General features: G+C 39.0%; 1 protein-coding gene across 1 annotated transcript in view; it reads right to left on the bottom strand.

Moving 5' to 3' along the window:
• Positions 1-1856: 1856 nt before the first annotated feature.
• Positions 1857-21107, bottom strand: part of LOC126176726 (histone demethylase UTY) — a 219297-nt gene continuing 200046 nt past the window's right edge. The window contains exons 19-21 of the mRNA XM_049923899.1: positions 18294-18420; positions 17848-18018; positions 1857-9749 (exon numbers count right to left, since the gene is read on the bottom strand). Of these exons, the coding sequence (XP_049779856.1) occupies positions 9714-9749; positions 17848-18018; positions 18294-18420 (334 nt within the window). The 3' untranslated portion in view covers positions 1857-9713. The remainder of the gene's footprint in view (positions 9750-17847; positions 18019-18293; positions 18421-21107) is intronic.

Below are 21107 nucleotides of genomic sequence, written 5' to 3'. Positions count from 1 at the left end.
TATTTTTGGGAGGCTACAAGTTGAAATTCAGCAATGTTCTCTAAATTGATACATAACGAGAACTACAATACAAAAGAGCTAACAACTGGCACAGCAAGCAATGGGGATAATTTTTTTGGGATGACAAAGGCATCATTCAATGAGATTTTCTGGAACATCAACAGGGGGCATTAATGAACTCACTTCAGATGCTTAGAAAACTCCCTTGACACAAGAAGCTGAAAGTGATTAAAGTTCACCATGAGAAAAGTGAGACATCACAACACATTTGAAACAAATCAGCTGATCAGCAAATTAGTCTGGACTGTGGCTTTCCTATCCACCACAGAGGCAAGATCACATACCATGAACTTCTGTTTGGTATTTTTCAGGGACAAAAAAGTGTGTCTGTGACAAAGCCAGTATAATACGGTAGACCTGCTTTTCTTCCCATAGGGGTTTTGAGAGTTCGGTTCAACAAGCATGAATATATAGTTTTCATTAAAAATAATGTTTTTTATAGAGGTAGAACTAGATCAATTGCACTTGCAGTTGGAGCAACCTACATTAGGAAATAAAGAAGTTGTGAAAATTTTTGTGTTACCATTAAGCAGTATAATGATATTTTACTGTTATCACAGTATACAGATTTCCTCATCTTTTATTAATGTATACCTCAAGCCTTCCACATCCCTGAAGGGAGACTCTTTGATAGTACCTATGAACAAATAAATGGATAGCATCAGTTTTATAGGGAAAAGTTAGATCTAGGAGTCAAAGCCTTTTATGCTACAAAGGCAACTTGTATGTAAGGTGTCTGCAGTGTCACTATCTTGGCACAAAGTCTGGTGGTCAGGAACTTGACACCACCTACTCTCCCCTTCTTGACAACCTAATACTACTGGTAAAAATTTGTTCCACCAACAGGACATGGACTGGCTACCACATTCATTTGTTAGCAACCTCACCTGTGGAAGCAATTTCATTTCCAGAAAAATATATACAAGGCACAATTACAACCAATTCAGTATTGTGCAGGAAGCATTCAGGCTTGAGTTGAACATACCACCAAGAACATTAGAGAGGGAGCAAAAGTTAGGAGTGGGTAAGGATGACAAAGGACCTCTCCCCCACAATATGTACCAGTGTACCCATTAGCAGTGAAGGACAAATAAATGCTAATCAGTGCCTCTTGAATTCAGCGAATAGTTATCATGTGTGTCATATAGGGTGTCACAGGAGTAATCACCAGTATTCAGGGATATAACAGGAATGATCATTCGAAGCAAAATAGTCTAGTAAATATGAGCTCTAAAATGCATACTTTAAGAAGCTATGAGCACTTCATCTCCAATACTGTGAAACAAATCTCTTCTACTGCAAGCTTTTTGCTTTCCATATTTTGAGAAGTGGTAGTATGTGCAAAAAAAGTTCAGTAAAAATGGGCTCTAAAATGTATACCTTACGAGCTATGAGCACAACTTCATCTTCACTACTGTGAAACACATATCTTCTGCTGGACAAGTGCTTATAGCTCTCAATGTATACACTTTAGAGCTCATGTTTACCAGACTTTTTTATTTGAATGACCATTCCTCCTTGGACACCCTATATACTCAATCTAGGCTTTTCCATCAATGCACTTTTGTTTTTAGACGATCGTTTTGTAGTTGAACTAATCATGCACCATAAACTTATCTTTTTCTTTGTAACAAAAGAAGGAATGAGAGGAAGAAGGAAAGATATTTAACTCTTTCATAAGAGATTCACTGTAATGATAATTCAACTGAAATTACAATATAAAGGTAATGCACCTAGCAAACATAATATGAGCTACTTTCCACTTGTCAGATGATTTTTAGTAATATTTTGACTGCTTTCAACTGACTAAAATGTTTATTTCTTGGTTTTTCATATTTTTCAGATAAATTCATTTACAATTACTATTACAACATATCTTAAGGACAAATTAATTCACAAATCAATAACATTACATTATTTAAAACTTGATAATTTACATCATGAGCTTGATTGTGAACATAATGATAATGGCAAACACAGTTTGGTAAAGAAGGAGATCAACAATGTGCAACTGTTACATTACAAAATATTATTACAAAGGACTACTGAAGGCACTGAATTCTGTAAGTTGTTTCAACATGGACTGAAGAGAAAGTGAATGCTGTATGCAGTTGATATCAAACTTATAATCCACAGTCATGCAATTGGATTGGCCCATAATGATCAAATAAAATGTTTACATTACCTACAAAGTCAAGAAAATTCTTTCAAAGTTCAAAAGTTTCATATTAATTTTTCAGAGTTAAGCTAGATGAAATTAAGGAAAGAATACCTACTACAACATTTTATGAAAATTTGAATCCATGTTAATCAGTGAGATGCAACTAGTCTGAACATAATCAGCAACAAAAGTTGCTATTTATTATGCATCTTGATTAAAATCCAATCCTGTATGATTGCTGTAGGAGATAGCAAAGCGAAACATGGTACTGATTCACCAATGATAACTGACACACAGACATTATCCTTTCTGGTCAATTTTTTCAATACCGTGACAAAAATGTTCTGTGAATAAATTCATTACTACAGCACATTTCTTACTCTCTCTACAGACAAACACATTCATGACCTGAGAAGTATTTATGGATCCAAATCTGAAATTGTGAGAGTGCTGACTTCAAAAGAACTTTGTGTATTACAGTTTAATTAGAGGTACTCTAATCAAATTTTCAATTACATTAATTGGCAGACAAATTTATCATAATCAAAAAGTTACATTCTCTGGAGATTACAAACAAGAAAGTGACTGCAGACAGCTTGACAGAAAAGTTTATATGATGTTGAGAACAGCTTTTGGGGCAACTGTTTTCAAGCTAGAAACTGGTGAGGAAAAGAACATTACAGCTTTCATCACCTGATTGATTGATGTACAAGTTCAATTCATTGCATACACCTTAATTTTGTGATTTTTTTCATTATTATTTAACATTTTCTATAAAAAGTTTGTGATCTGCCAACAAAACATTTTTCTCTTCAGTCTTGATGAAGATTTACATGAATATGTGATGAACAACCTGGGGCAGTGTAAAAGTGGCAATCAACATGTATTTCTTATTTTAAAAAGAAATATACTATCACAAATTATTGGCAGTGTTCAGTTATTATATACCATGTACACAATGTACTTACTTTCTAATTCATTCATTTTTCTGTATGAGAAACTACATACATTTTCTGCAATCACATTGATGTGCATTTATATTTTGCTTCACTTGGCTTCAGCATAAAAACCAACCCTCTTTTTTTTGGTTTTGTTTTTAATGAACTCAGGTAGCCTCTTTCCCTCTACACCCATTTCTGGGAAAGGCTGTGCAATAAGATTATCTTTGACGGTATTGTGAATGTCTTCCTTCTACACTTTCACACAGCCTTTCCATTAGTTATAAATTCAACAGCACACAGTACTAGAGAAAATTATTAAGCATGAAGCTTGAAATACAAAGGCAGCAAGATTATACTGACGGACTTTCAAAAGTTGTTTTTCTGACATAAGTTTATTTAGAAAACATATTAGAGAGAACTTAAGTTAGGTCTGTAGTATCTTTTCCAATTAATAAATGATCAAAAAATAGTTGCTAATGGATCTGAATGAGTATCTATACACATCACAAGCAAATATCTAATGGTATGTTGTAAACAGTATGAGTGTGAAATCAAATTTATAATACAAGCTTTGAGTTCTTGGACAAATGTGGTGCGTTTCAGGACCCAAAAATTCTGTAAAAGTGTAACTAGAATAAAGAGCACTGTACTACCTTAAATTTTTGCTGGTACCACAAACACAAAGCAAAGAGGTAGTTTCCTGTCATAAAAATAATGGCAAACATGTTATTGTGTAATAAAGGGAAAATGTAAAGCTGCAATTAATGGACCCAAGATGCAAAACTACCATGTAACTTAGATTCTCATGTGAGTATGAACCTAAAATGAAATGTGAGTAAAAAAAATACCAGGAAAATGATAATTTCTAAATAGCCATTTACACAATGAGAGAAATTTAATTTGCGACACAGTACCACCAGACCCATAACCATGAGTTAGTTTAATAAAGCAACAATGAATTTAGCCTGAGGGGAGGGGGAGTGGACAAAACTAGCAGCTTCCCTTCCAAGAATATTTGCAAATTTGGGCATATACCCATTGTAAGTCAATATCTTTTTCTCTTGTATTAATTACTGTTATGCTTATCTGAGAAATGATTAAGTAAGTTTGCACAAACTGTAAATTACATTGGGTAATTATGGACAGTTTAGTGTACAAACAATGCAAATAGATATGACAATAAGGCACGAGAAAAAATCTGTGTACAAAATTTAATGAGTTGTCCTCCCTTCTGTTTCATAAATAGATTGCTTGTGTGTTCCTGATAATGTGAATGTGACTTGCACTGTGAATATGCAGAACCCTATTAGTTGTAAGATACATACACAAGTATTTTACTCCCTGAAATAGGTGTTAGTACACATCCTTGATTTCTACTAATTATTTCACAATGTTAACCTAACTGAAGAGAACTATAGTAAAATTTATTTTCACTTGTTTGCTAATAAGGCAATGTTGACACCATATATTTGTTCTTGTAATAATGATAGGTAAGCATTCATTCACATATATGATAACTGGTATTTACAGTTGCACTCCAGCTGAAATACCATGAAATCTGAATAATCCATTTCTTTTATGGCGACAATAGCCTTGCATTCCCTACTTATCAAAATTATTTATCAAGAGTTATGATTGGTGTTTATGTTTTCCTCCCTTCTTATTCCGAACTATTTGTGAATAAGTCAGAAGCTTAAATTTTATACTTGTTGGTGTACTACATCCTTGGGTTGGTAAGTAATTTATGTAGGAAGGCAAACATTTTTTTATCAGTGAAGTATCTTTAAAAGTGATGGCTTCTGGTGCAGAAAAGCTTCTCTCTCTTAATACCACTGTCTATGAGGAGAACACAAGCTTAAAGTACCTAGAGAAGTAATGTCCTACCATGGAAAATCCAGGATGGAATGTAACAATATCACGAAAACGATAGTTGCTCCTCACCATACAGCAAAGATGCTGAGTCGCAGATAGGCACAACAAACGGACCACCAACCTCAGCAGCCAGATACTGCTGTCATGTGTATGCGAGTTGTGTTTGTGTGTGTGTATGTGTGTGTGTGTGATTTTTTTTCTTTTTTTTCCCCTCCTAATGAAGGCTTGTTGGCAGAAAGCTCATTTTCTGACAGTCTTTTTATTGTGCCTATCTGTGACTCAGCATGTCTGCTGTATGGTGAGTAGCAACTATCTTTTTCATAATATTGTTAGGGAAATAATATGTAATTACACATGTCCATATGTGAAGTAAAGTTTACTTTAACTGGGAGAGAAAAAAAAAACTTTTCAAACCTCAGTTACAAATTCTAATTGTGTAGATGGCTTTGTTTTTCAGTACAATTATTTTTGGCAACAATTGTTGTTACTTTTTATATTACAATAAAACTCAGCTCCCTCCCAAGCTATGGTAATTATCTCTAATGAGGCTCTCATGGTTACAATAAAATAATAGTTTATGTAAGATCCTGCAGTTGTTGCTGCAAAAATAACTCTCAAGTAATGCTGAACAGCCCAATAGTCTCTTACAAAACAGAATAATAATTGGCTTGAATTTTTAAAGTTTCTGTCAAAAAAGTAGGCTGCTCAAGGTTGCTCCTTACGTCTCCCCCCACTTTGACCCTGACACTGCAGTGTTGCCATGACAGGTGCCAGCAGGTCAGTTGTCACAATTCGCTACTTCCGTATGTTTGGTTTTGCTTTTTTGTGAACTTATTCTGCTTTACAGACAATTATAAAGAGTAACATTCTCTGCATAGATTAGTTGGTAGTCCATGTATTCTTAGTGTATGCCAGGACTGAATGTACATTAGAAAACGAACTAAATATGTAATGTTTAATTAAAAGTTAGTCAATTAACCTGCTTGTGACGAGGGAGCCAGAATGAATACTACTTTGCCCAAGTACAAAAGTTGACAGAAAAAGCTTGTGGAGTCACAGAAAGAACAGTGCAACATGTTAGTGATTAACTTCTTCAGAGGCTGTAGGTGTGAATGCTTTCTTCCATTCACCACATAATGGATATAAACTGGAAAATACATTTACTCAAATGGATGATTTTAATAAAAAAAAGTAGGCTGCAGGAATGTGTTAGAATACTACAATAGAGGATAGTATCCTAGGTCTACTGAAGTCCACGACTAATACAAAATTGAGTATAAGGGCTTGGGAACGTTCATTCTTCCCCTTCTAAATGACATTGGTTTTACGACCAGAAAATGTGAGGACGAACAAAAATTTCTTATGGAACAAAGGGATATTGCTACCTTGGGAAATACATTTTTGAGAACTATGCATTTATTGCATACAGAGGACAACAAGCCTTATCTGAATGAAACTTGGTTTTCGCAAACCCATAGGAAGAAATATGTCTGGCACCACTTCAAGGAAAATGGTGGCCCAAAAATATCTACAGGCACTTTTTTATAGTGAATATTGGTGTTTTGGGTGGGGAAGAGTTGCAAATGTAATCCCTACCGGTGGTAGGGAATATTTTTAAAGGAAGCCATCACATCAAGAATCCTGGCAGTGATATGCAAGTACTTGTATACTGCCGTGACTGGAATATCTTGTTAGTAGGTGACACGAGACAAAAATGATTTTGGACTAAAAATAAGAGATGTATAGCATTTTTTTCAGAAATATCACCAACATTTGAAAATACCACTAACTGGCATTGCTGTAAGATGGTGAGATGACCTTGACCCACCTATTTTTATGAAAATCATTATAACTCTTATTGCAGCTTGTAACACATTACAGAGTTAAAAGGAAGGAGACACACAGTATTAAGCTCAATGTTAACCAGAGAGGAAATGGCATTGTAAGATTTTTACTTTATTACCTCTGACTTTTTAACCAATGAATGCTGTTGAGGGTGAAAAATATGTGATGCCTCATGAGTGAACTTGCTGGAATTTTCTCATCAGTTCCTAAAAAACAAGCAATATACGTCTTCATGCCCTACATTCATTAAACCATGTAAATATATTATTCTCATACACGAAGTCAACAAGTATAATCTAATAGGTTTTGTTGACTTATGATTTTTAAAGAGATCTTGGCATCTATTGATTAGCTAACTCATTTTTACAATTTTTTATGACGTGACACAACAGATACAAGGAACACATTACGGATGCAGACTGGCATGTCCAACCTTCTCACTTATTTATGCCACAATTTATAATGTACTGTGCAGTATTGTTCATTGACAATGTTAACACATTTTTCACAATAAAAATTTTTTAAATGCACACAAAATTCAGTAACAATAATACACCCATTGTAGGGATTTGTTCTCCCTATAAATACAAAAGCTACTTTTTCCTTTTTCTTTTCTATCTTTCAAAATTTTTGAAGAATACCAGAACCAGTACAAAACCTACAATATGCACAGGTTTTGACAAATTTAATCATATTGTAAACAATAAAATCAGCACATCAAATGATTACAGAAATAAGAACAAAAAGCTTATACACTGCCACACGTAGAGGCAAATTATTACCATAAAAAGAATGACAGATATATGTATAGGTATATATATATATATATCTATGAATATATGTATAAACAAAGTGCCTTGCACATCTGTGATACACCACGACATCTGTTTCAATGGCCTGGCAACAAAAAAGTGAATATAGTTTGTGTATGTGTGTCTTTACATATACCTCTTTTCCACATCATATGCTTCTTTTAATTAAAATTATTAGCTGTGATCCATTCCAATACTGAACCAAAAGAACACACTCAAGATACAAACATAAGAGTCAACACTATAAGGGCATGTGTTAAAAACCAAATAACTTAGGATTATTACATTTCTATATCATAACTGTCAAAAATTGATTTTACTTTATCATCTACTGACAAAATATTCACAGCCTGCAAGATATTCTGAAGTTTACTGTAACTGTGGCTAGAGCTGTAATGGAATATTTTAACAGTTGTGACTCAAAATACATTAACCAAATAGTCACCAGAAGTGTAAAGAAATAAAAATTACATTTAGACAACTCTTTCACAGAGGATAAAGATCTCTAGGAAAATATTAACATAGTAAAATACACAACAATTATTAAAATATGCAATTAAACTCTGGAGAATACGATAATCATGTCAATTCTTAAATAAATTACCTCAAAGGATGATTTACATTAGAAAATGAACGAGCCACTACAAGCTTCAGAGTAAAAGACCTAATACATTTTTTTCATTTCACATACTGTTTGTCGAACTGCAATGGATGTTCCATTTTCATTTTTAATATTGTTATTACTTATCATAAATTATTTACATGAATCCTAAACTCAGTCTACAGAAACAAACAAAACATACCATCTCATATAAAATAGAACATCCTATATATGCCACAAATAAAGGTCAAGTTGGTTTTGTGTGTTAAATAGATTTCTAAAAGTTTAACAAGCACTATGCAGTTTATGCAAATAAGCTACTGGCAGTGATAGCTAGTTCTTTTAAATCTGAATACTATACAACAAATCCTGTGCATATAAACAAATGCGTGGTAACTGCAAAGTAATTACACATTACTTCAGATTCTTTCAACAGCACACCATTAATCCAAAAACGAAATTCTTACTTCCTTTTGGCAGTGAAAGTCAGTCTTATCACAAAATCACAATTCAAATATTGCATCGCTTGAGTCAACACTTGTCTTAAAAGGAAGAAAGTAGATCACTACCAATGATCCAATACACAAAATTGTGTAATAATTAATGCCCTGTGACTTTAACTCCAGAAACTACCATAAAATATTTTTCACTTTCATATTTTGTTATCAAATTACAGCTTTACATAGTCTCTTAATTTTTAAGAAGCTCATCACATATCTGTTGATTGCAGCACTAAATTTGTTGGACATTAATACACTGTCAAAAATTTAGTATCAATTGCCCTGTAACTTCTTAGGCAGGTGTTATACTGTCTTCCTAAATAAGCAATTCTAATAATTGCTTCAAGTAATGTTCTCGTTATTTATTTACACTTGAATTGCTTGTGACCTGATACTCAGGTTTTTCACATTCCACAATGTCCTAATAAATAGAAACTGTACAAATATATTTATCCACTGTTCAAAACATGAGGATAAAACATGAGATCACCCGTTTGACATTCATAGAAATGTTTCGATGTACATCCACAAATTACTTCCCCTATTTACAAGATGCACATAAACATGCAGCAGGCAGATTGTCACTAGTACATATTCTACTGCCTTTCTTTCAACATGAGGTCAGTCTATGCAGCACATCACTTTATTTCCTTTTTGTCTTGATCTACAGTTGTGAGTCTTCGTAAAATTACTTTATATTTGTATTAAAATATAACTCTGAATTCTGCATTTCACTCTTTTCATAAAAAAGGCTTTATATATAATGTGAAATGTTTCACTTGTAGAAATATATCTTCCACTCCCCAGTAATGGAGATCATGCATAGTGAGGATTCAACACAAATTTTGCAGCTTAAACTCATTGTTCCAAGCTTGCTGCAGCAGACCATTACCTACTTGCTAATGCTAGCATTTGTAGTCATCATGATGGTAGGCTCAATTGATTTGATGGGCTTTTCTGCAAAAACAAAAATTGTTTGTGTTACACACCTAATTAACATATTATATCACAAAGTGCACATAATTAAAAAGTTGTGGAGGGAGAGGGACAGGGATCAACAACTGCCACACAGATTTCTATGAGCTATTGGCCTTATTGATTTTAATCTTTTCTGCAGTACATCACTCTTACTTTTCAAACATCACAGAAGCTCTTCTGGATACCTTGCTGGCTTAGCACAAGTACACTTTTTATTTCAGGTGTGCTAGTCCAGCAGCTACTATTGTGGGTTAGAGGTAGTTTGTTACCTAAATGAAATTTCTTTTATTGTATGAGTATACTGATAAGAATACTTTAGGTAGCTAAGTGCTACTGACGCTCTTAGAGACTGTAAGGATTATGTATAATGATTATGGAACACTGTCACTGTTTGTAAATTGATCTAAATATGTATGGACCATATCTACTTTACATTCTATATTTTTAAACTAAATGAGAATACACATAAAACTGTGAATACTTGCATAATATCATCAGATAATGTCCCCTCTATCAATGGTGAAACTAAAGAATTGGGGAAAATACAATTGATATTATGCTAAATAGTCTGGCAAGTTAGGAATTATATAAAACCGTTGCATTTTAAATTTTATGTTTTATAACAACTGTTTTTTTTCTTAACAATTAAGGAAAAAAAAGATTGCTACTAAAGAAGACACATCAAGTTGCAGACAGGCACAATTTAAAGACACTCAGATACAGCCTCCAGCCACAGCCTTCATCAGTAAACACACACACACACACACACACACACACACACACACACATATATATATATATATATATATATATATATATATATATATATATATATATATATATATATATGAGACTGACGACTCCAGCATCTCGGGCTGGAATCCATTCTGGCCCCAGATACTGGAGTTGGCAGTCTCTCGCGCGCGTGTGTGTGTGTGTGTGTGTGTGTGTGTGTGTGTGTGTGTGTGTGTGTGTCTACTGACAAAGGCTATGGCCGAAAGCTACATGTGAGTGTCGTTTAATCACGACTGCAACTAGATGTGTCTTTTTTACGGTAAGTAGCACTCTGTCTTTCCCTACATCGTTAATACTCCTACCTGGAGTTTTCATTGTTTGATCCGTCTTATTCTTAATAATTAATTGCTTTCAAAAGCATCATGTCACACTGAATAGTGTAAAAAAGAATCAATGAGCTATGTTACAATTAGGGAGTTTGTCCAGGATATTTCAAACAATCAACAGAGGCAGAACATGTTACATGGTCCTGTGTTTGTAAGCTTGTAGCTAATTTATAATGAAGTGCAACAGAATGGAAACGTGTAAAAAAGAGGCTTCTTAATCTGCAAATAAATCTGTTATTTATCTTTTAAGAAAGCTGTTACTATAATGAAGTAGCAAAAAGGTCACCAGGTGAAATACTTGCTACAGTCCTTGGATCGGGGGAGTGACAGAAAGATGGGAAAAGACCAGGACTGCAAACCGAAAAATCAATGGCCAAATACGTGCCATGTGTGCCACACTGAAATGTGTGGGGGCACCTGTATTTAAGAGGCAGAGGTCGAGTTGTGATAGTAAATTTTCCACCTCCCTACCTCGGCCAGTAAGCACGGCGGCACCCCACAAGGGGTTATGCACGTTAAAATCTCCCAAAAATAGGAAATGTTTAGGGAGTTGATCAATCAGTGCAGCCAATATGTTCAGGGGTACTGCACCATCTGGAGGTGTAGACAGGTATTTCTTGCGTCGTCCTTATCCTGACAGCCATTGCTTCATGAGGGGTTTGAACGGGCACAGGTTCACTACATACTGAGTTCAGGACATAGACACAAACTCCACCTGACACTCTATTATAGTCACTACAATTCCTGTAATATCCCTTATAGCCACAGAAGGTAGATGTCTGCAATACCCGGAACTATGTTTCCTGGAGGGCAATGCAGGAAGCAGGTGTAAAGCTTAACAGTTGCTGTAGCTCAGCCAGGTGGTGGAAAAGTCCGTCGCAATTCCATTGGAAGATTACGTGATTGTGAGACTTGGAAGACATGAAACACTCAATGCTGTCACCAGATGAGTGTCTGTGCGATCGACATCCATTGTGTCCGAGGGCACAGTGAGATCTAGGTCCTCAGCGGACACCAGAATCTCCACCTCACTGTCAGACACAGAGCTTGTGGGGTAGTGGTGGTGGGGGACTTTTTCTTTTTTGGTTTCTGTCGCTGCTCCTTAGGTTTTTCTGACTGCGAGAGCTTCACTGATTCTGTCTCAGTGACTGAGGAGGGCCATGAAGCCCTACGACCGACTACCCATGGTTGCTTCGGCCACTGGCGGGTGTCAACTTTATCACTGATAGGAACATGGGAAGGGAGTGACCCAAGGGATTCCTTCCTGGCAAGAGGAGCTGAAGAAGGCTTCGCTTCTCCGGCTGAGTGGGAACTGACATCCCCTATGGTTGGGGGGAGGGGGGAGTGTTGTTCCTGAAGTAGGTTGTGCACGAGCAACAGGGAGGGAAGTGCCCCCCCCATCATCAACGGGGCAGGTGGAGTCTGACGGCTCTGAGAGCTAACTGTACGCGGCAGAATGGAAGACGGTAGAACCGTTGTCATAGCGGCAGCCCAGGTTGACATCATATACACAGGATGTAGCCACTCATATTTTCTCTTAGCCGCAGTGTAGGTCAGTCAGTCCAGGGTCTTTTATTCCATTGTTTTTCTTTCTTCTGGAGAATCCTGGCAGTCTGGCGAGCAAGGCGAATGGTGCTCTCCACAGCTGACACAGATGGGAGGCAGGGCACAGGGAGTATTGGGATGTGAAGGGCGTCCACAATCCCGACAGGTGATGCTGGAAGTACAGCAGGAAGACGTATGGCCGAACTTCCAGCACTTAAAGCACTGCATTGGGGGAGGAATATATGGCTTTACGTCACTGCGGTAGACCTTTACCTTCTCGGGTAATGTGTCACCCTCAAAGGCCAAGACAATGGCACCGGTGGCAACCTGATTATCCCTCGACCCCGGTGAAGGCACCAGACGAAATGGACACCTCACCCTGTAAATTGGCACGCACCTCATTGTCAGACTGCAAAATAAGGTCCATGTAAAACATGATACCCTGGACCATATTTAACCTCTTATGGGGCGTGATGGAAACAGAAACATCTCCCAGCTTGTCACACGTGAGTAGTGCCTGTGACTGGGCAGAGGATGCTGGTTTTATCAATACCAACCCTGACCGCATTTTGGATAAGCCCCCCATCCCCCCAAACTTGTTCTCTAAATGCTCCAAAGGAAACCTGAGGTTACATTGACAAGGAAGATTCCCCATCAACTCTTGTACATACAAGGTACCGGGTTGAATAAGCTTCGCTGCCATCCTTAGCCTGGCATTCCTCCCATAGTGTGGCCAGGGAGGGAGGGGGGGGGGGGATGATTTGGGGTCATATTTCTTAGCATTGAAGTTAGACCTTGACTGCTTAGAGAATGCTGGTGTTTGACCACCAGCAAGAGATGATGTACTACGCTTCATGGTGGGTCATCCACCCTGATGCCACCCACTCCGACCAGGGACTCTCCCCATGGGTGGGTGCCACTCAGCCACAGCAAAGGCCACCTGGCAGGATGGCCATTGCCGGGAGTCTCGATGCCCCAGGGTGACAGGCACCCACTCCTTGGCATACGTGGGGAAGTAATGGTGCAGGCATGACCTGTGTGGTCAGGGGGCTACAACCAACAGGGTACATGGTGGCCCCATCACAATGGACTGGCTCCCATTCTGGATATCAGGCACAAATGAGCTGAGAAGTCCATTATCGTCGACAGCAGAGAAAGCGATACTGCACAGAGGATGGAGGAAAATGAGCCCAGGAGGGCGACCTTGCCCAACAGCTGGAGAGTGAGCGGAAGTGCGGATCCACATCGACGAAGGATGTGAGAGGCCTCGGCGCATGGTGGACAGTTTGCACCATGTAAGGCATCCTGCTCCAATTGGCTCACTCTTCGGGAAAATTTTGAAAAATGGAGGTCAAGCCCTACAAGGGACGATCACATAAAGGCCGAAACGTGTGAGACTCCTTTTAGTCGCCTCTTACGATAGGCAAGAATACCTTGGCCTATTCTAACCCCTGGACCCATAGGGGGTGGGGGGGGGGGGGATGGGAAGGGAGAGTGGGAGATATGGGGGAGGGAGGGAGGGAAAAAGAGAGAAAGAGGGGGGGAGTCACTCAGAAGATAGACAGAGAGGGGGGAAGGAGGAGGCAATGGACAAAGAGGGGGAATGAAGGAGATTAGCACGGAAGGGGAAAGGGAAAGATGGGCGGGTGCAATGGCAGAGGGCGGCACACAAAGAGTGTGGGAGATGAGAATAGGAAGGAGGTGATAGGACAGAGAAATGGAAACTGTTAGTTGGAGGGTGTGGGGCAGTAGGTTAATAAACACTATGTGATCAAAAGTACCCGTACATTTGCGAAAACATATGTTTTTCATATTAGGTGCATTGTGCTGCCACCTACTGTGAGGTACTGCAAATTAGCGACCTCAGTAGTCATTAGACATCATGAGAGAGCAGAATTGGGCACTCCGTGGAACACATGGACTTTGAACATGGTCAGGTGATTGGGTGTCACTTGTGTCATACGTCTGTACGTGAGATTTCCACACATCTAAACATCCCTAGGTCCACTGTTTCCAATGTGATAGTGAAGTGAAAATGTGAACGGACATGTACAGCACAAAAGTGTACAAGCTGACCTCATCTGTTGACTGACAGAGACTGCTGACAGTTGAAGAGGGTTGTAATGTGTAATAGGCAGACATCTATCCAGATTATTACACAGGAATTCCAAACTGCATCAGGATCCACTGCAAGTACTATGAAAGTTAGGCAGGAGGTGTGAAAACTGGGATTTCATGGTCAAGAGGCTGCTCATTAGCAACACATCACCCCGGTAAATGCGAAACAATGCCTCGCTTGGTGTAAGGAGCATAAACATTAGACGACTGAACAGTGGAAAAACGTCGTGTGGAGTGTTGAATTACGGTACACAATGTGGCGATCCGATGGCAGGGTGTGGGTATGGCGAATGCCCAGTGAACATCATCTGCCAGCGTGTGCAGTGCCAACAGTAAAATTCAGAGGTGGTGGTGTTGTTATGGTGTGGTCATGTTTTTCAAGGAGGGGGCTTGCAGCCCTTGTTGTTTTGCGAGGCACTATCATAGCACAGACCTAATTTGATGTTTTAAGCACCTTCTTGCTTCCCACAGTTGAAGAGCAATTCGGGGATGGCGATTGCATCTTTCAACAGAATTCAGCAGCCTGTGTCAGAGTGGTTACAATAACATCCCTTTAATGGACTAGCCTGCAGAGAGTCCGGACCTGAATCCTACAGAACACCTTTGGGATGTTTTGGAATGCCGACTTCGTGCCACGCCTCACCAACCAACATCGATACCTTGCCTCAGTACAGTTCTCCATGAAGAATGGGCTGCCACTCAACCAAGAAACCTTCCAGCACCTGATTGAACATAGGCCTGTGAGAATGGAAGCTGTCATCATCGCTAAGGGTGGGCCAACACCATATTGAATTCCAGCATTACTGATGGAGTGTGCCACGAACTTTTAAGTCACTCTCAGCCATGCGTCTGGATACTTTTGGTCACATAGATTGAGGCCGAGATGGAGGTCAACACCCAAGAAGGTGGCACACTGGGTAGAGAAGGACCAGATGAAGTGGAAGGGAAGGAAGAGTTGAGGTTACTCAGTTGTTTTGTCATAGCAGTATAGTTAGTATCTTAACACATACATCATACATCACCAGAATAACGTAGACCCATATTGTTTGTACATTCACACAAAAATCCAGTACCCACTGAAATGATGTGTATTTTGAGGCAAAAAGGGAAAGGAGAAGAGAGGCAAGGAGGAGGGAGGAAGGGAAGGTAGAGATAGAGAAAGACAAAGACAAAGAGAGAGAGAGAGAGAGAGAGAGAGAGAGAGAGAGAGAGAGGCAGGGTGATGGATTGCGAGTGGGTGGCTAGTGGCTCAGAGAGAGGCAGTCAGTTCAAAACTCCCAACACCCAGCCTGCTTCAGGTTCACTGACGACATCTTCATGATCTGGGCTCAGGGCTAAGATGCCCTACCCAGATTCCTTCACAACCTCAGCACCTTCTATCCCATCCATTTCACCTGGTCTATTCATTGCACCACCTCCCCTGCATAATGATCTCCATGTCTCTGATGGTTCTGCTCACACCTCTGTCCACATTAAAACAACTAACACAAATAGTACCTGCATTTAGACAGCTGTCATCCTTTCCACACCAAATATTCCTCTCATACAGCCTTGTGGACAACTTACCCGAGTCCCCTACCCAGTACGCTGAAGGCCTCATGACAGCCTTCACAGGCAGGCGGTACCCACCAAACCTAGTTCACAAACAGATTTCGCATGTCATATCCTCACAACCCCCCCCCCTCCCCCCACCCCTCAAGATTCAGCTACACCCCTTGTCATCCAATATCATCCTGGACTGGAACAAATAGACCATATCCTTCACCAGGACTCTGATTATCTCTCATCCTGCTCTGAAATGAGCAACATTCTACCTAAGATTCCTCCCACCCCTCGTTAAGTGGTGTTCCAACCCCATCCAACCTACACAACATCCGAGTCCATACCTATGCCCTCCCATTCTCAAACCCTTTCTGCAGTGATTATATCCCTGTGGCAGACTAAGGTGAACGACATGACCCAATCCATCCTATCCTATTCAAGTCCCAACACAGGCATATCCTACCTCACCAGAGGATGGGCCACCTGTGAAAGTAGCCACATCATATACCAACTCTGCTGCAAACAGTGTACAGCTTTTTATGTCAGCAAGACTATCAAGCAGCTATCCACTAGGATGTTTGGCCACTGCCAAACTTTTCCCAAGCACAAAGTTGACCATCTGGTGGTACAATATGCAGCTGAGCACAACATGCTCAGTTCCAATGGCTACATCACAACCCGCACCATTTGGATCCTTCCCTGCACCATCAGCTTCTCTGTACTATGCAGATGGGAGTTACTTTTGTAGCACACCCTCTGCTCCCATCTTGGGTAACCCACTGTCTCTGCTACCTCCACCTAACAGTTTCCCCTTACTCTGGCCTGTTACCCCCACATCATTTTCGGCGTGTGACACACCCCACTGGTCCCTACAATCATGCATGACATGCCTAGCCCATATTCCTGCCACCCTCCCTCCTGCACTCCTAGCCTGCAAACTGACTGCCTTCCACCAAGCTGCTAGTGACCCATCCCCATTCCCTCTCCCTGCCTCCCTCCTCCCTCTCCCTCCACCCACCCCACCCAATGCTACTCCCACCAACAACCAGTCCACCTGCCAAGAAAAAAAAAAAAAAAAAAAAAAAAAAAAAAAAAAAAAAAAAAAAAAAAAAAAAAACATTGGCACTGTTACCCCATCCAGCACCTTTTAAGGGCAGAGCTGTGTGTGTGTGTGTTTTTTTTTTTTTTTACTCTAGCTTATCAAAGGACAGCTGTGAAAGGCAGCAAGTTTTCTTTCTTTTGTGCATTCCTACCGACTACAGAACACTTCCATTTTTTGGTGACTGGTCTCCTTTCATACAAAAGTATTTACATTCTACAAGAACTTTTCTGCAAGGTTAATCAGTGACAGAACAGAAAAACCAGAAGCTGTTGGAGGCTATATGCGTCAAGAGAAAATGGCTGAAGATCAAGCAGAAGAATGAAAATTAGGATTTACCATCACACCAATCAGAATGTTAAAGATGGGACAGAAACTTGAATAAAACAAGAATGGGAAGGAAATTGATTGCGTTCTTGAAAGGAACAGTTCTGGGACTAATTTTTATCAGCTTAGAAAAACTACTGGAACTGAATATGAAAGGTCATACAGGGATTGAAATCCTTCATTCTCTGAAATACAATTCTCCCAACTTAAGTATTGCTCCAGTCACAGATAACAAAGGAAAAAAGAAGGTGCAATGTAACCCATCCACTGCTCTTCAGCACATCTATTTTGAAATAATATTTACAACCCTGAAGAATTGACTTACTGGATCATGTAATGTGAAATGATCGAACACTTCCATTAGTTCTTCCATGCTATATTCTTCAAGACACACAAACCCTTCCAAACTTGGTGCCTGCTTTCTGGCACAGTCCATACAATGAACAACATGCCTTTTTTCTTGTTCTCTGATGAAGAGGATGTTGAAAACTTCAATCTGAAACACAGATTATTTCAATCAAAATATTTCACATTTGGGAGGAACACTGTGCAGACACCGTCTTTTGATACAATTCATAGAACAGTAAACAAAAATAGTATTTCATATGTGCTGCTAATTTTGCAAGTGAATATTGCACCCTACATCTAATTACTGCAAATTAGTTACAAACAACTCATTCTACAAATAAGCTGTCTCTGAAACAAACAACCAAACTGTCTTTTTACTGTTTTGCAGGCACAGTTTGCATATAGTTTTAATACTTATCTTACCTCACACTGCCCACAGTAATGAGATGCTTCATTCTTTCCTCGACCATGGAATCTCACTTCTACACCTTTTGACTTTACAAATTCTAATATCATGGCACATTGGCGTAATGTCCTTAGCAAACAATTTCTGCAAACAAACAAAAATATCACTCATATTTATAAGGTATAACAAAATGTTACATGGAATTCAGATAGTGTGAAAACAAAGAAAATATTCCATGTCTTTCCACTTCTTTGACCACTGGTCAAGAACACTGTGTTCACTATGAAGCAGCTGACATTTCCTATATTTTCCACAAATTCTTGCTACTGATTTCCATGCTTCTACATATGATACAGAATGGTCAAAGGGATGAGGATTCTGTATCATGATCTGTTTCTACTCTCTATAATATTTTGATGGATTTATCCTTTAGTGCCTACTAGGGTAGTAAATGAAAGACAGTGACTTGAACTAGAAACATCCTAACTTTAATATTAGCTGCATTAAAAATTAGCTCTTCAAATAAAATTCTCAGTGTGATATACAGCATAAATGAAGTGCATCATTAAATATCTTACATTCTTAGTGACTGGACAATCAATTGTTGTTTTACATTCAATAAGTTTTTCAGTCAAATGAAACAACAGAATGAAACTAGTCTCCGCAGTCATGTTAGCTATATGAATGTTTTCACTCAGCCTCCATGTCCGAGTGGTTTCATTCAATATGTGATAAATGACAAACACAAGATTCTGACAGTTATGGCAGCTATGTGGATGTTTTCACTCAGTCTCTGTATTTGGGTAATTTCATTTACATACTTTTATAGCATCTTTGATTATACATTAACCACAACATATACGATTTCAAGGAGATACATTTTCAAAAATGAAGTATTTTCAAACATGAAGTATTTTCAAAGTTTAATAACTGGCAGTAACTCATAAATTTTTGTTTAAATAAATGAACAATTACTTTTGTAATTATGTTTACTGAAGCGTCTCTGTCTCTCTCTTCCTACTGATTTGCACCCATCACTGACAATTATGTTTTGGTAAATGAAGTGGTGAATAGGATGCATGTAAGATACATTTTTTAATTGCTTGGTGTTTTCAAGCACATACTGTACTATTTTTTGGCAAGAAATATTTGTAAAAATTCATTAATTTTCTTTTAATCTGTATGATTAACAGTTTCATAAAATGAAATAAAGTGTCAGGAAGTCGTTTCTGAAAGTATTTGTATGGAGTGTAGCCATGTATGGAAGTGAAACATGGACGATAACTAGTTTGGACAAGAAGAGAATAGAAGCTTTCGAAATGTGGTGCTACAGAAGAATGCTGAAGATAAGGTGGGTAGATCACGTAACTAATGAGGAGGTATTGAATAGGATTGGGGAGAAGAGAAGTTTGTGGCACAACTTGACTAGAAGAAGGGATCGGTTGGTAGGACATGTTTTGAGGCATCAAGGGATCACAAATTTAGCATTGGAGGGCAGTGTGGAGGGTAAAAATCGTAGAGGGAGACCAAGAGATGAATACACTAAGCAGATTCAGAAGGATGTAGGTTGCAGTAGATACTGGGAGATGAAGAAGCTTGCACAGGATAGAGTAGCATGGAGAGCTGCATCAAACCAGTCTCAGGACTGAAGACCACAACAACAACAAAATGAATTATTCTTGCAGACACAGTATATCACACTGAATTTATCTTGAGGATCACTTTTTTCCCAGTCACGTGATTTGTTTCATTACCATGTCACTGAGCACTTCAGCATACTGATCCAGATCCAAAGTTCATCACAAAGAAAACACTGATTCATAAACATGGACAAAAAACTGAACTAAATGCTACTTGTTGGCACTCAATAAAAAGCAACTATCGGAAAGGCAATAACATTGATGACAGGGAACAACAGAGTGCAGTGAACAATAATAATGGAACAATGGCAAAAAATATCAATTGTTTCTGTTTAGAGCTGATAGCAATGGACAGCATTGACGGTTTTTGTTCAGTTGCTCCTAGACACTGGTTTGATTCAAAGGAATGACAGCATAATTCGACAAATATGTGAAACTACAGTTCCATTAACATCATACACTGTGTGATCAAAAGTATCCAGACACCTGCCTGAAAATGACTTACAAGTTCATGGCACCCTCCATCGGTAATGCTAGAAGTCAATTCGGTGTTGGCCCTCCCTTAGCCTTGACGACAGGTTCCACTCTCACTCTCACTCCACTTAGGTGTTGGAAGGTTTCTTGTGGAATGGTAGCCCATCCTTCATGGAGTGCTGCACTGAGGAGAGGTATTGACTCAGTGAGGCCTGGCATGAAGTCAGCATTCCAAAACATCTCAAAGATGTTCTGTAGAATTCAGGTCAGGACTCTGTGCAGGCCAGTCCATTACAGGGGTGATAATGTTGTGTAAACACTCTGCCACAGGCCGTGCATTATGAACAGATACTCGATCATATTGAAAGATGCAACCACTATCACCGAATTGCTCTTCAACAGTGGGGAGCAAGAAGGTTCTTAAAACATCAATGTAGGCCTGTGCTGTGATACTGCAATGCAAAACAACAAGGGGTGCAAGACCCCTCCTTGAAAAACATGACCACACCATGACACCAACACCTCTGAATTTTACTGTTGGCACTACACACGCTGGCAGATGATGTTCGCCAGGCATTCGACTTATCCATACCCTGCCATCGCATCATCACATTGTGTACTGTGATTGGTCACTCCGCACAACATTTTTACACTGTCCAATCGTCTATTGTTTACGCTCCTTACACCAAGCAAGGTGTCGTTTGGCATTTACCGACA

Source organism: Schistocerca cancellata, chromosome 1 (genome assembly GCF_023864275.1).
Source record: "Schistocerca cancellata isolate TAMUIC-IGC-003103 chromosome 1, iqSchCanc2.1, whole genome shotgun sequence".
Classification (NCBI taxonomy): Eukaryota; Metazoa; Arthropoda; class Insecta; order Orthoptera; family Acrididae; genus Schistocerca; species Schistocerca cancellata.
This window is presented reverse-complemented; position numbering and strand designations above follow the sequence as displayed.